The sequence below is a fragment of the Ctenopharyngodon idella genome, chromosome 20 (assembly GCF_019924925.1).
Source record: "Ctenopharyngodon idella isolate HZGC_01 chromosome 20, HZGC01, whole genome shotgun sequence".
NCBI classification, from domain to species: domain Eukaryota; kingdom Metazoa; phylum Chordata; class Actinopteri; order Cypriniformes; family Xenocyprididae; genus Ctenopharyngodon; species Ctenopharyngodon idella.
Window position 1 is genome coordinate 31,994,241 of NC_067239.1, and position 15,464 is coordinate 32,009,704.

The 15,464-nt window shown below is 33.6% G+C and overlaps 1 protein-coding gene across 2 annotated transcripts in view; it reads left to right on the forward strand.

Moving 5' to 3' along the window:
- pak6b (p21 protein (Cdc42/Rac)-activated kinase 6b) overlaps positions 1 to 15,464 on the forward strand; it is a 32,424-nt gene that overhangs the window by 4,503 nt on the left and 12,457 nt on the right. For both annotated transcript variants that reach the window (XM_051874261.1, XM_051874262.1), the window contains exons 3-5: positions 2,044 to 2,103; positions 8,897 to 9,112; positions 12,682 to 13,251. In XM_051874261.1, coding sequence (XP_051730221.1) covers positions 8,906 to 9,112; positions 12,682 to 13,251 — 777 coding nt within the window. In that variant the 5' untranslated portion in view covers positions 2,044 to 2,103; positions 8,897 to 8,905. The remainder of the gene's footprint in view (positions 1 to 2,043; positions 2,104 to 8,896; positions 9,113 to 12,681; positions 13,252 to 15,464) is intronic.

A 15,464-nucleotide genomic window follows, 5' to 3' on the forward strand; every position in this document is an offset into this window, starting at 1 on the left:
TTGTTTCCACCATGGAAAAAAAGGTAATTGTGACTTTTTATCTCACATTTCTCTCAATTCCGAATTTATTTCCGAGTTTATATCTCGCAATTCCGACTTTATTTTTTGCAATTCCGAGTTTATATCTCACAATGGAGTTTATTTTTTGCAATTCTTAGTTTACATCTCACAATTCCGACTATATTTTTTGCCATTCGGAGTATAATCTCGCAATTCTGACTTTATTTTTTGAAGTTCCGAGTTTATATCATGCAATTCTGACTTTATTTCTGGCAATTCCGACTTTTTCTTGCAATTCCGAGTTTATTTCTTGCAATTCTGAGTTTATTTCTCATGATTCCAACTTTATTTCTCGCAATTCTGACTTTATTTCTCGCAATTCAGAGTTTGTTTCGCAATTCTGACTTTATTTCTTGCAATTATGACTTTTCTTGCAATTCCAAGTTTATATCTCACTATTCCAAATTTATTTCTCACAAATACGACTTTATAACTCACAATTCCGAGTTTATTTTTTGCAATTCTGACTTTATTTCTCACAGTTTTGACTTTATATCTCGCAATTCCGACTTTATTTCTCACAATTCTGACTTTATTTTTTGCAATTCCGAGTTTATATCTCGCAATGGAGTTTATTTTTCGCAATTCTTAGTTTACATCTCACATTTCTGACTATATTTTTTGCCATTCGGAGTATAATCTTGCAATTCTGACTTTATTTTTCGCAATTCAGAGTTTGTTTCGCAATTCTGACTTTATTTCTCGCAATTATGACTTTTTCATGCAATTCCAAGTTTATATCTCACTATTCCAACTTTATTTCTCACAAATACGACTTTATATCTCGCAATTCCAAGTTTATTTCTTACGATTCTGGCATTATTTTTCACAATTCCGAGTTTATATTTCACAATTCCGACTTTATTTCTGGCAATTCCGACTTTTTCTTGCAATTCTGAGTTTATGTCTCACAATTCTGACTTTATTTTTTGCATTTCCGAGTTTATATCACGCAATTCCGACTTTATTTCTGGTAATTCTGACTTAATTTTTCGCAATTCAGAATTTATATCTCACAATTCTGACTTTATTTCTCGCAATTCTGACTTTTTCTTGCAATTCCGAGTTTATATCTCACAAATCTGAAATCTTATTTCTTGCGATTCTGAGTTTATTTCTCACAATTCTGACTTTATTTCTTGCAATTCTGACTTTCTTTCTGGCAATTCTGAGTTTATTTCTCGCAATTCTGATTTTATTTCATGCAATTCTGACTTTATATCTCATTATTTAGACATTTCTAATAAATGAGAAAAAAAGTCAGAATTGCAAGAAATAAGACATACAAACTCGCAGTTTTGACTTTCGTCCCAGAATTGCTTGATATAAACTCGCAACTTAAAGTAATTTTGAGATAAAGTCCAAATTACCTTTTTTATTTTTTTATTCCATGGCGGAAAGAAACTTCCATAATTTAATCTAAATTAGCTTGCCAACACAGAAATCTCAATGTCCAATAAATATATATGACACAAGCTTTGCATATACTGTTTCTCAACTATGTTATAAAGGATGAGACTTGTTAAATAATTTTGACTTCCTGCTTTCTTGCACAATTTGAGTAAACATTGCAAAAATGGGCGTTCCCAAGCTGTCTAATGTTGTATATTGACATGCATTTTGTCTGAATATATAGTTCAAATATCTGCACACCCATTAAAAAGGCCCTAACGATTATAACTAGTGGTTTTCTTAAAGGTTTTGCTGCTGGTATCTGATCCATCATGGCATGTTCAGATGTAGGACTCTTTCAGTGCGATCATGTCACGACGTGTTGCAGGAAACCAAAGGCAGTGTAGGAGTAGACACATTTCATGAGTGTGTGTAAACGCTCCTCGTCTGTCATGTGTTTCTCTCCACACCCGCTGAATAAACAGGACAGAGACGCAGGACATTGACTCTGGATGGAGGCGATAATAGGACAGACGCATAAGGCCATGAAACATTTCCTTTTTCTCACTGATATATTGTGTTCCTGATCAGGGTCCAGTGAAAGAGGAGATGAACGAGCTGAACTGAGGGGAATCAAACACAACTGCACAGGTAAGACTGTCTAATGTCACGTCTGCTGTTCAGAATGACTCTAAAATTCAAGGTATCAGGGCAAAAATGCCCCTGTTTGAGTTTTTGTATCATATTTATATCATATAATATAGTTAAGCAATATCACACGAGTAACGAGCACAATATCACTCGAGTGCTGTTTTTGCGCAAATGTGATATTGATATACAACAGTTCAATAAATAAGAAGTTAATATTGTGATATTTTAGACACAATATTGTCTGTTTCTGCACAATTTTGCAAACAAAAATATTATCTATAAAGCCAGAGCAGAACTGTTGTGCGTCTCCGAGCAGCGCACAGCTGTGTTTCGTTTCTGAATCAATCCGCGTTTTGAGCGAATCAGTCAGGTGAACCAATGATTCAATGACTCATTCATGAAGAGAGCCATTTACTCAATTACTAAATGAATCAGCTGTTTCAATGAATCAAATTAATAACTTACTCATTAAGACATTGACTGCCACCTACTGGCAATTTTAGTTTTTTATTTAGAGTGTCATTTCATAAATAAAAAATCATATTTCCATATTTAAAAAAAAAAACCATTAAAGGTATAGTTCACCCAAAAATTTAAATTTATTTACTCAACCTCATGGCCGTTGAAGCCTAAAAGTTTGTGTAATAAATTCTATGTAGAATCAAATAAAAAACTTTTTTTTGTTAAGCTACTTTTTGTAATGTCTTTTTGATGCTTTTCTCATTACAATAATGACTTTAAATGATCTTTTTGAGGTAATTTCTCAACCAAATTTGATGTGTGTTTAATCGCCACATCATGTAATTAATTAGATATTTTCTTTTAAATATTTATTTTTTTATTATTGTTTTTTAAATTATTATTCTTACTATTATTATTTGAGATTTAATATGGATGCAATATATAGTTTAAAAAGTAGTAAAACATTTTGTACATTGTACATTATAATATTTTTATTCAAGCCTGTGTAATATCCTTAGTGTAAATATTATTTGTTAAACACCAGCAAAACACTACAGACTTTTATATTGGCCATCATATCAGCTAGTGGCCATAATATACAAACAATTATTGGATATCAGTATACCTTTTAACTTTTTTATTGAACTAATAAAAAGAACATATGAATAAATCAGGCATAAAGCTTTTTACAGAAATTACATGCTTCACATTATGTTTGACGACTGTGGCTGAAGATATTATAAATATTTTATAGTATAAAAAAATGAAATTGTCATGTGTTCATGATGTCTTCTCTGGTTATTTTGCATATTTATTGTTCACTGTTTAATGTTCACTAGTGGGCAAATATGCAACCCAGTGTTATTTGCATAAAAATTACTTTTCCGTATGTTTGAATAAGTGCTGAAACATACAAATATGGACGTATTAAGAGCATATAAAACATTAACATTGTTATGTATTTATATAAACATAAAATAATTACAAATCCTTTACCTAATAAATACATTTATATACTTACATTTTCTTTTACCATTTTATAGAGACATTTTAGATTCCTTAACCCTATCCCAAACCTAAACATAAACACATTTCAAGGCAGAAAAATGTACATTAACAATAATTTTAGTTACAATATACTATTTTATAGATATTTATGAGCCTCTAAACCTAACCATTTCGCAGAAATACATACAGTATAAAGAAAAATATAACAGTCATACTAGTGTTATGACTATAATTTATTTCAAAAAGTAGGATGGAAATGGAGAAAGACTTAATTTGGGTCTGTTTCTCACACAACACAATGAATTCTGAAGATTTGGATTACAGTTCACAAATAAAATGGGTTACTTTTTGATCATTTTATGGTGTGTTTGTGTTGTATTATAATCTCAGTGATTATAATCACTATCGAATCAACTGAATACAGCCATGAATTCAATATTCACCGACTAAATAAGTATTTATAAACATTTGTACTTTTTTTTATGAGACTGGGCTGTGTAATAAACCCGCCTCTGCAATGGAGAAAAAATTATATTGCTTATAGCACCTCCTGTGGACATGTGACCTGGAGAGTGCAGCAAAACGTACCTGGAGCGACGCATTTCAGGTTTCGATAAATGCAGGCAGACTCGCATATTTCCAAGGAGCCTTGGTTGCAAATATTGATTGACAGCTCAGTGTGAGTTTACAGACACACTGTGTCATATATGGAAATCCACTGGCTTGTGTTTGTGTAGTTTTAGTTTATGAACTGAGCTGGAAACGTTCTTCCAGTAACATTAATAGAACGTTCGTTCAGAGTTATCTGGCCTTTGAATGATGTTCTCAAAATTTGTTAAAGGAAGGTTCTGAAATGTTTTAGCTGGATGTTTGTCTAACATTTTTTTTAAATGTAAGAACATTCAGAGAACATTCAAAAGTAACATTCCCTTAATGAAACATTAAAAAAACTAGATGGTTTGAATATTCAGAGAACACTCAGAAATAACGTTTCATAAATTAAAGGGAACGTTAGCAAAAGGTTTTTAGAACTTTGTTAGCTGGCAGACTCCTTATCCTGCATTAAACAACATGGATGATTTGGCTAAACAAATTAGGAAGCGCAAATTACTCAGCATAAAACTACAGGTTGTAAAACAGAAAACCATATGATGAAAACACGTGTTATCAGAGTAACACAAAGGACACTTAAATAAAGCACTAAACATTAACAGAATAACACAAAACACCCTAATGTACATTAATGATAACAAAAATAAGATTCAGTTATTTAAATAAAATATAATCATATGTTATGCAGGGCTCCAGACAAAAAAATTCATTAAGGAGCCATTGGCTCCTATAGGGGGAAAAGAGCCACACAACAATTTAAATCACTTACTTTTAGTCATCCTGTTGTGTTTATATATCTCCCCTTTACAGTTTCAGCTTTTTCATCTGGTGACTTTTCTGGGAAATGAATGTCACTATTTTCACTTAATACTATTATAGTTTTTGTTAATATTTTGAATCCGATTAGATTTTTATGTTTTCTCCTTTCATTTTTTAAGTTTTAATTTTTGTTTTTAGTTTTATTTTTTGCTGTTTTTAAACATGTCTGTTTAGTTTGTATATATTTTTATTTTAGTATTAACATTTATTTCAAGCAATTAAAAAATGTTTTTAATGGTTTTAGTTAACTATAATAACCCTGATGCTAGTAAAATCTTTATATTGAATAATATGTGTTAAATAATGTTCTTAGTCCTTCCTTCCTGAAGCTACAACAGTTTACTTTGAATCAAATGAAAATAAATATAAATATATGGAAATAAATATATAAATATATTAAATTTGGTTTGTGTAACCAAATAACAAACAGGGGCAATTGATATACATACTGCTTTGATTACTTTGAAATACAGCGGGACTCTTATTTTGAAATGTCTGTGCTTTACTTTTGCTGCTCATTCAAGTTCGGACGAGGATTAAAAAATTACGTTGCTACAACCGTTTACAATATAATATAATATAAATAATATAAAGTAAACTTTGTGATAATTGATCAGCATTAGTTCATAAGCAATCGGTTGACAAATGTGCGCTAATCACTGAATGCGAGCTGCTCTGAAGAACGCGCAACAGCGCCATCTGTTGACTTTAAAACATGCAGCGCTCACATTTATTTAATGAAATTAATAATAATCACATTAGGGAGTATCGCGATTTGTTTTTCCATCCACAAAATATAAGACGCTTTAAAATGATCGTTTATATTCTTGTTACACTGTTTAAGGCACTGAAGACTTTTAATGACCTTAAATTGATATGATGAGCATGAGCGGAGTGGAATAATGAAAGTGATTGATATTCAAAACGGTAAGCACGCGATGCATTGTATGTGTATCTGCAGTCTGTAGAGCCGGTTTACCCTTTTGAATGACGAATATAGACGAATTTATATGAAGAAATAGGCAGTTGTCTCCTACGCAAATGCAGCTGTTTTGCACCGACGCAATGACAACACAGTCGGCTTTCATCAGCTCTAGTTCTTTGGCGTCTGTTTGGTGTGTGATATCTTACCTGTTCATATTTCGCCGCTCTAACTCAGTGAAACATTCACACGCAGCATCTCATTTAATTACGTCAACACAGCAAATGATGTGATAGGCTACTGGTCACAGAACACGCAAATAACATGCAAATTTTACAGTCATAAGGTGTGAATTTGTATGGTCACCAATGGCAAGAATATCACTCGCAAATTAATATTTTTAGTCGCAAATGCGACCGTTTTAAGGCCCAGTCTGGAGCCCTGTTATGAGTCACGCTGGGACTTCTGGGAAATTATACAGTAATTCAGAGTTTTTACTTTTTGGCAGTATTTTACAATAAAATTACATGACCATTTACAATTTTTTACTGTATGCAGTATGGTAAATGTAGCTTTTGTTTACAGTATTTTTTCTGTAAAAATACTTTTTTTTTTTTTTTTTTTTACAGTGCGGTACTACATAAAAATGGCATCGTTTATATCTTATATTTCCCCTTTACTTCATGCGTCAGGACATGTTGAGGGTCACCGGAGGATAAAAACTAATACAGTCGAACGTCGATCAGATACTAGTCGATCTGTTCATCCACGCAGACAGACGCGGCTGGTGATGTTATTGATCGGGTTAATGCAGAGGCCGTCTGCGCCGGAGAAGCGTTTCTAAGCTTTCATTCTCATTTACAGTTTACTTAGACACAAATACAGTCAATACAGTAAAAGAAATATTGCTCAGATCATTTGATCTTGAGAGAATTTAATAGGAAATATTTGGGAGTGGCAAATTTGATCTCATTAATGTCTGAGATATTAACCCTGTAAAACCTGACATATGATAAAAGTTAAACAAAAATTTTGTACATGTGTTTTATCTTTTTGTATCATGTTTGATGCTTTTATGGCTCATATAGTGAGAATATGGAGGAAAAAAATCAGCTCAGTTTTATTCAGAGGCACAAAATGAGCAAAAATTTGCAATTTGGCGCAGATTCTGGTATTTATTTGGATAAAAAGTAAGGTAATGTAAATCAATGAGATCTGTATAACAGATACTGACATAAAATGCATATAAATATCAATATCTGCCAGTAATATGTCCTAGTAAGATGATTGATGATTGAGCAAATAAACCTTCCTCAAGAGATGATGATCATATTTGATACTCATGATTTTTCTAATAAATGATGTCTGGATAATCAAGTGAACTGAGGTTGAAATATTACTAACAATATCAAAGTTATTCTTACGTTTACTTGATAAAATCAGTGCAGATTTGACAGTAGAAAGACACGTGAAGCACGAGCTGAAGGAGGACGTTTGTACAATTATACTGAAAGACTTTTACCGGGAAAAAAAATCTAAGCTATCAATCAGACGACAGAAGGACTGGAGGACATTGTGTGCGACTGGTTTTGGTCATTTAGATGAGTAATGGGTCATTGTCGAATAAGGTTTTTAAAAGTGTAAAAAAATATGATGGAGATATAATTAATTTTGAAGTTTTATTAAGTGTTAACAATGAGATCATGTGGTTTTTATAATCAGTTAACACTGCTTTTGTCATTTTTTACAAGATGGACAAAATTTGTCACCAAAAAAGTCATTCGGTTTAACAAAAATTTTGGTTTTACCGAATGACGATATTTTCAAACGATGCTAACAGGCTGATATCTAGCTAACTAGCAAAAGGACAATCAAACATTTTATATTTAGTACAAGTTTTTAAAATATTACAACATTTTTCATGTTTTATAGCGGTTGTACCGAATGACCTGATGTTTCGGGACATGCGTATGATCAAGTGAAAACATGAATTTTTCAAATAGTTAAGAGAGAGTTAGTTACTTTGCTTCATGACCATGTGGTCCTTTGCAGGTGTCTGAATGATGTCACATCCTGTCACATGATACTGACCACATGACTTGATCCAAAATGGTCCCTTTATATTGGTTACTCCGAATGACATCAATGAAATTCATTTTTCCGGACATTCTTTCTCATAACAAAGCAACGACTTCTACACATAATTTTAATATCATTTTGCACTATGTTGATATATGATGTTATAAAATCATGCCAGAATAAAAAATATATACATTTATTACATTTTAAGATATTTTATCACAAATGAAATGGCTGTATTGGACTTTGGAACGGTTAAACCGAATGACCTTTTGACACTTCAAAATCTTTAAAATACCTTTATATGTAGAAAAATATAATTAAAACCTTTTGGATTCAATAAAAGAGATCTAGTTGTACTACCTTACATACTTTGGATGTCATATCTTTGTTTTGTTTTTTTATTATTAAGGCCTTTGGACAAAAAATTACCCGTCACGTCATTGACCTAAATATCAAATATATAATACAGGCTTTATAGGGTGAAATTGATTCCTACAGGCTTGGAAAATCCAATGTACCCGGAATCAGGACATTTGTTCTTTCTGTGGTCACTTTCATTGGTTGACTGTGTCCTCAATATAACCTGCAGCAGTATCGAGCCGGTTCACTGAATATGCATTAGTAAAGACTCGATCTACAACTATCATGTAACAGGACGCTCACGGTGTCAGGTTTGAAAGAGTTGTGCATGTCCCTGCTTTAGGAAGGGGCGTGTCCTCAGGTGTCAGATTGACAGCTAGTGTCACACCTGTCCCCGCTCTCTTTTGAGTCTTGTTTTGCCTTCTCTTCAGTTGGATATGTACTGCATGTTGTGAATGCGACCACATGGCATTGCTGGAGAAACTGAGCGTGTCGTTTCATGATGGGACCGACTCTTGTTTTCCGTAGGCTGTCAGGATGTTCCTGAGGAAGAAGAAGAAGAGGAGGATGGAGATCTCCTCGCCCAAGAACTTCGAGCACAGGGTGCACACGTCCTTCGACCCGGTTCAGGGCTGTTTTGTCGGTCTGCCGCCCCAATGGCAAAGCATCATAGAAACGCTCAAGAGACCCAAACCTGTGGTGGATCCGTCCAGAGTCACTCAGGTGCATCTCAAACCAAAGAAGGTAAAGTAAAGCATGTTCCTTCAGTGTCAGAAGAAGACATGTTTGCGTTTGATGTTTATGACAATATGTGCTTCTGTATCAGAGCTATTTTGTTATATATATTTGACATGTTTGCATTTAATTAACGTATAGATAAACTATAAAGTAGTAAATGATACATACAACAATTATAATATAATTTATATATATATATATATATATAATGCTTAAAGAACATTATATATGTTTTTGCATTATTTTATGACAATTAGGCAAAAATATCAGTCAAAAAAATATACATTTGATATTATAGTGCATAGCATTTCATTGCATAGATATTTTATTAATGCAATTCTATTTTTAACATTATTATGCAATTATTATAGGTGAATATCACAAAATATCACATGTCCAGATCATATTTCACCCCAAAATAAAAAAAAAACAATTCAATTATTGCTTAAAGAAACTTTTTACAATTATTTGCTAAACTTAGTGACATTATTTTATGATAATTAAGCAAAAATATCAGGCAAAGTTGATATTATTTTGCATAACATTTCACTGCATATATATTTCATTAATACTTTCATTAATTCATTAACATTTTCATTCATTTCATTCTATTTTTAACAATATTATGCAGTTTTTATATGTAGTCTCTAGGTAGGTGATCATATTTCACTCTAAAATCAAAAGAAAAGAGTAATTCTTTATTGCTTAAAGAAAATTATATATTTTTTAGCATTAAATGCAAAATTTAGCGACTATTTTATCACAATTAAGCAAAAATATCAGGTCTTTTGATTTTGCTGTGAAATTCTTTACAGCACCTACTGTAATTTCTTTAAGATCTTCACACAAAGACAATCTTTCTTCCCTGAGAAAGTTTGTTTCGCGTTCATGTTTGCGGCTCTAGTTGTAAATAATCACATGTCTGTTAAACAGGTTAGGAGGAGGTTTGGTTTATAAATAAGCCAGTGTCTTTGTTACATTTCCCCAGGGTTCTCATGTATCAGCTACAACATTCAAATGTTGTAAGAATGTGACACTAAGCCTTTCTATTCACTAATTATGACCTGATAGACCTGCTCAACGCTGCTGTTACGTAACGATTTACTCTAGGAGGAGCTGCTTCATCTTATTTGTTGCTTTCTTGTGTCCAGTTTAAAATATTGAGACATGCTGTTTCAGTGTGAGAAGAATCAATCTGTGTTTGTCGTAGTAATGTCTCATCCCACAAAATGACTTGAGTTTTGAGATCAAGTAAAACTCAACATCACTTCAGTTAGAATGGGTTAAAAATCAAGTAATTTTACAGCATCATTTTTTGAGGGGAAAAACTCATCGTTCTCTAAAATACTTACATGATGAAATATGATGGTATTGATAGCGTTAATAAAGACAATTCTGGAGTTTATAGATTATAATTCTTTAAAATGATCCCTATAAATAAAGAATTGCTTGTATATAAAGATCTATCAACTGTAATCTTCAAAGACATGAACTGGATTTTTGTTAATTGCGTGATGAAGCGCCATCTTCATCTGAAAGGCATGTTGTTCCCGCTGGCTAAAGTTTCCTGAACAGCTGGAATGTGAAGTGTTCATAGCCAGTGTAATTAAAGTGCTCATGCATCACATGAATTATGTAATTGCATCTGCCTCCTGCATATGGCGCTTCTCTGAGTGTGCAGTACTGATCTACTGTATGATAGTCACAGCTAACAGGGAACGTTCTCAGAACGTTGTGGCAAGGTTCTCTCAAAGTTATGAACAGTTGTTCTTCTAGTAATGTTAATAAAACATTTGTTCAGCGTTATCTGGTCTTTAATAATGTTTAAAAAACATTGCTCATGGAATATTTTTACCTGAAATGTTTTAGTTGCATGTTCGCCTAACATTTTTTAACCCTCTCATGCTCCTCGCTTTTTCTTTTTTTTATTTTCAATGAAATTAATGTACAGTAGTCAACATTTGAAGTGGATCAAAAAAGTTCATCAAAGTTGTCCTAAGAAGAAGGTTTTAGCACAACTTTGATTAAAGGTTTTGATCCACTTCAAATGTTGCCTGCTATACTATATTTTAATTTGATAATATTTTGTATTTTTGGGGTTTTTATTACACTAAATTACATTTATGCAGTAGTTACGATCCACGATTCACTTTTTGATCATAGGCCTGAAAATGAAATTTCCAACTTAAACTGTCATAAATGTTGAACGTTTGGTCTCTTTTTAAAGACGACACTTGGCAGATTATTGCTGAAATGAAAAGTTATTGAATTTTAAGTTTATTATTATGAAAAATGCTTTTTTCAATTTTTATATGAAATATTTGTTTTCCAAAACACATTTTACTCTAAAACTGTGAGGAAAATCAAAGCTGTAAATCTAAATAAGTTGTGTGCCAAATTTGAGGTTGATATCTCAAAAAATGAGCTTTTAGTAAGATTTTGTTTGGGCGCAGTACCAAACGCTTCCACTAGATGAAATTTGTTTCCCATTCATTTCCAATGTGCTAATTTTTGACCGTAAGGAGTAAAATTTTTTTTTCAGGACCATTTAACCTTTTCGAATCATGTCCATGATTTTTTTTGTGTGTGTGTGTTCACATAGCAAGTGCCAAAAGTTTCGTACTAGGGCTGTGAATCTTTGGGTAGACATCGATTCGATTCACGATTCATAGGTGTTCGATTCGATTCAAGAACGATTTTTGCAAATTCAGATTCACATTAAAATTCGATGCGATTCGATTAATTCGATTCGATTCTGCATTTTTATATGCATTTATTAAGGTTATTGAAATGCTTTCCCCAGTGTGTCTTAGTCGGGGTGCGTATTACTCAGCGACCTTCAGGAGGTCAGAGAGTAAGGGCAAAAAACAACCTTTTGTCCATTGTTAATGTAAGTTCATCTTAGTTCTTAATTATGCTACTTAACTCTATTTTAATAGCCTAAAAATGGCCATTTTGTAGAAATTTATCAACCGAAATTAATGATTCAAAAAACATGTTTTAAGATTGATGCATATGCATCGGCAGGATTTGTAATCGATGCATCGAGAAAACGAGTGAATCGTTACACCCCTATTTCGTACCATTCTGAGAAAGTAAAAACTTAATTTATACAGTATAAAAACTTTATACAATACAGAGCAGCTTCACAGTAATAAACAGGAAAATAACAGGGGTAATTTAATTTATAATTCATCAATTATAAAACTAATTCAATTTTAGCTGTAAAGCAGCTCTACTATGTTGATTCAGTTCAGTTCATTAACAGTGTCAACACTGCAAAGTTCATGAATTACGAAACAAATTCGATTCAGCTGTAAGCAGCTCTATGCAGAATACAACAATTTTTCATCTCAATTCGGTTCAATAACAGCATCGATGCTGCAAAGTTCTTCAATTACAAAACAAAATTTATTCAACTATAAGCAGCCAATAGTAATAGTGTCGGTTCAAGTTTTTTTTTCTCTCATCTTATGTCAGTGCAGTCAAATCTATAATGTTACTGAATATTAATTATCTTTTAAAATAGAGTTAATAGAGTCAGTTTTGACGTCGTGTTAAACTCTCTTTTCCAGAGCATCGTGCGTGGCAGTTTCATCGGACACGAGGACTACATTTCTGCTGCGATCGCTCAGATGAGTCGACTCTCTGTTACCAGCTCAAACTCGTTAAGGAGAACCAGCCCATCTTTGCGGAAAAGAGCGCAGTCTCTGGGGCGTCTGGGTGAGTTAGCCGAAGGAGAGACTTACGAGTATCAGGAACTGAATGAGGCGAACCGGAGAAACGGTCAGTCGGTCTTGGACTGGCGCACCAAATCCCGACAGGTCCAGAGTGAGAGTGGAAGTCTGCAGCCTGATCTCAAGAAGAGCTTCACCTTAAACCCCAATGATTCACGGGCAAGATCTAAATCAATTCACGAAGCAACAATGTTCACGGAACAACCGGTGCTCATGCCTCGGGACATTTTACTCTCACCTAGAACTGTTCCTGAACGGCTCGGCATTGCTAAAATGGACGGTAAATCCGTCCAGAGACCTGTGTCGTGTCTCTACAGCACATACAGTGAAAACAATGGAGCAAAACTGATCTCAGAACAGCCGAAGATGGAAACGCAGAGGAGGCCACAGTCCACCTACAACTTTAAGGTGTGTCAAGTCATTTATTTATATATTGTGCTTAAGCCATACAGATTGTTTCAAAGCAGCTTCACCGTAATAAACAGGGAAATAGTGTTAATGTTGCAAAAGTTCAAACTCGGTTCAACTAAACCAGCTCTAAAAAGACAATAGAGTCATTATTCAGCTCATTTCAGTTCAGTGTTGATTCACTTCAGTTCAATAGCAGTGCAAAGTTCATCAATTAATAAATGAATTAGATTCAGCTGTAAAGCAGCTCTAGAGAAGACTTTTTTTTTTGTGCTGAAGAATTAAAACAGCCCTGTAACACAATTACGCAGTTCACATTTTCTGCTTGCAATCACATCATTCTCTATAGGGCACAGTTGATTGGTTCCTGCTGTATCAGTAGCCAGTGAGCTCACTGCTCAGCCTTCAAATCCTTGGTCAGCATTTGCTGTAGCAGTTGCAGTGCACTTTCTGAAACCCTCCACCTTCCCCAGCTCCACCTGTATAGATCTGCTATGGGAAATTCATGTATGCTATATTGTACAGCAGCAACATGTCTTACTTGCTCACAGCAGCGTGTCGTGTATGTATTAGAAGTAGCAAGTCCCATACTTGCTCTGCAGCAGCAGCAATAACCAACAGCAGTAGCAATAGCAGCAGCAGCAGCAATAACAGAAGCAACAGCAATAACCAACAGCAACAATAACCAACAGCAGAAGCAATAACCAACACCAGCAGCAATAACCAATAACCAGCAGCAATAACCATCGGCAATAGCAATAACAGTAGCAGCAGCAATAACCAACAGCAGCAACTAGGCCTGGGCGATAAAACGATATCGATATTTATCGACGGTACGTCTTATTCGATAACGATAGAAATTTTTTTTCGATATAACTCTCGATATAGTTTAACTTAAATGCATTAAAATGTAAACAGACATGAAGTTCGGTTGCATGAACAACTCTCAAGCTCGCTCCATCCCTGGATCACAAACAGACGCACTACGAGTGATAAGCAAACAAGTTGCTGTGGAGTTCAGATGCGCAATCGCCACGTGAGATCAGAACACACAAACACATGAAAATTAGTGCTGTACCTGCCGGCGACGAGGAGATTGTGAATAAAAAAGGACATATCAGCTTGTCAGTGTGGCAGTTTCATAATTTCCTTACGTCTTACAGTTGATCTACTTCAAAGTTCGTCTTGAGAGGGCAGTTGTCATTTATAGATATTAACAGCTGCACAAACAGTGTTTTCAACCACACAGTATCTTTATTTCTGTGTTACAAATATTCAAATTATCACAGAAGTACTGAGATAAAAGTGTATAGTTCAGATATAAATACTAATGTCTATGTTATCGATCAAAATAGAGCATATCAGCTTTTGAAAGAAACTTGAACGCGCTGAAAATGACGCATTAATCGATTACATTGTTTGACCACCAGGTGGCGATAAGTGACTGTTAAAAAATGTATTTGACGTTGAATCTTCATTCAACAGATTCTTTCAAATACACCGATTCATCCAGTAATGAAACAAGAGTATTTATGGGCGTGTCATTGAATCATACATCCAAACAGGTTTTTTTTTTAAAATTAATTCAAATATATTTAAAATTTTAAAAAAGACTGCAGCAATTAATATTTTGTCAGAATCTCAAGTAAATTACGTTATTTCATTTAGTTGACATTCAGAATTGTGATCTCAGTTTGAAACAAACAAAAAAAAAAATCTCAATTTATCCAGAATTGTGCAGCTCTAAGTGTCTTTAACACTTATTTATTTAATTTGTTTACATTTTATTTAGCTTTGTTTTAAAAATTATTTGTTGTTTGCCTTAATTAAAAACGCATTGATTAAATTCAAACATTTTTTTCTACTAAAATGTTTTCAATAATTATCGATACCGATCAATATGAAACATTATATCATGATATTTTTTTTAGCTGTATCGCCCAGCCCTAGCAGCAACAATAACCAATAACAGCAGCAATAACTAACAGCAGTAGCAATAACAGTAGCAGCAGCAATAACCAACAGCAGCAGCAATAAACAGCAACAGCAGCAATAAACAGCAGCAATAACCAATAACAGCAGCAATAAACAGCAACAGCAGCAATAACCAACAGCAGTAGCAATAACAGTAGCAGCAGCAATAACCAACAGCAGCAAGCAACAATAACCAACAGCAGCAGCAATAAACAGCAACAGCAGCAATAACCAACAGC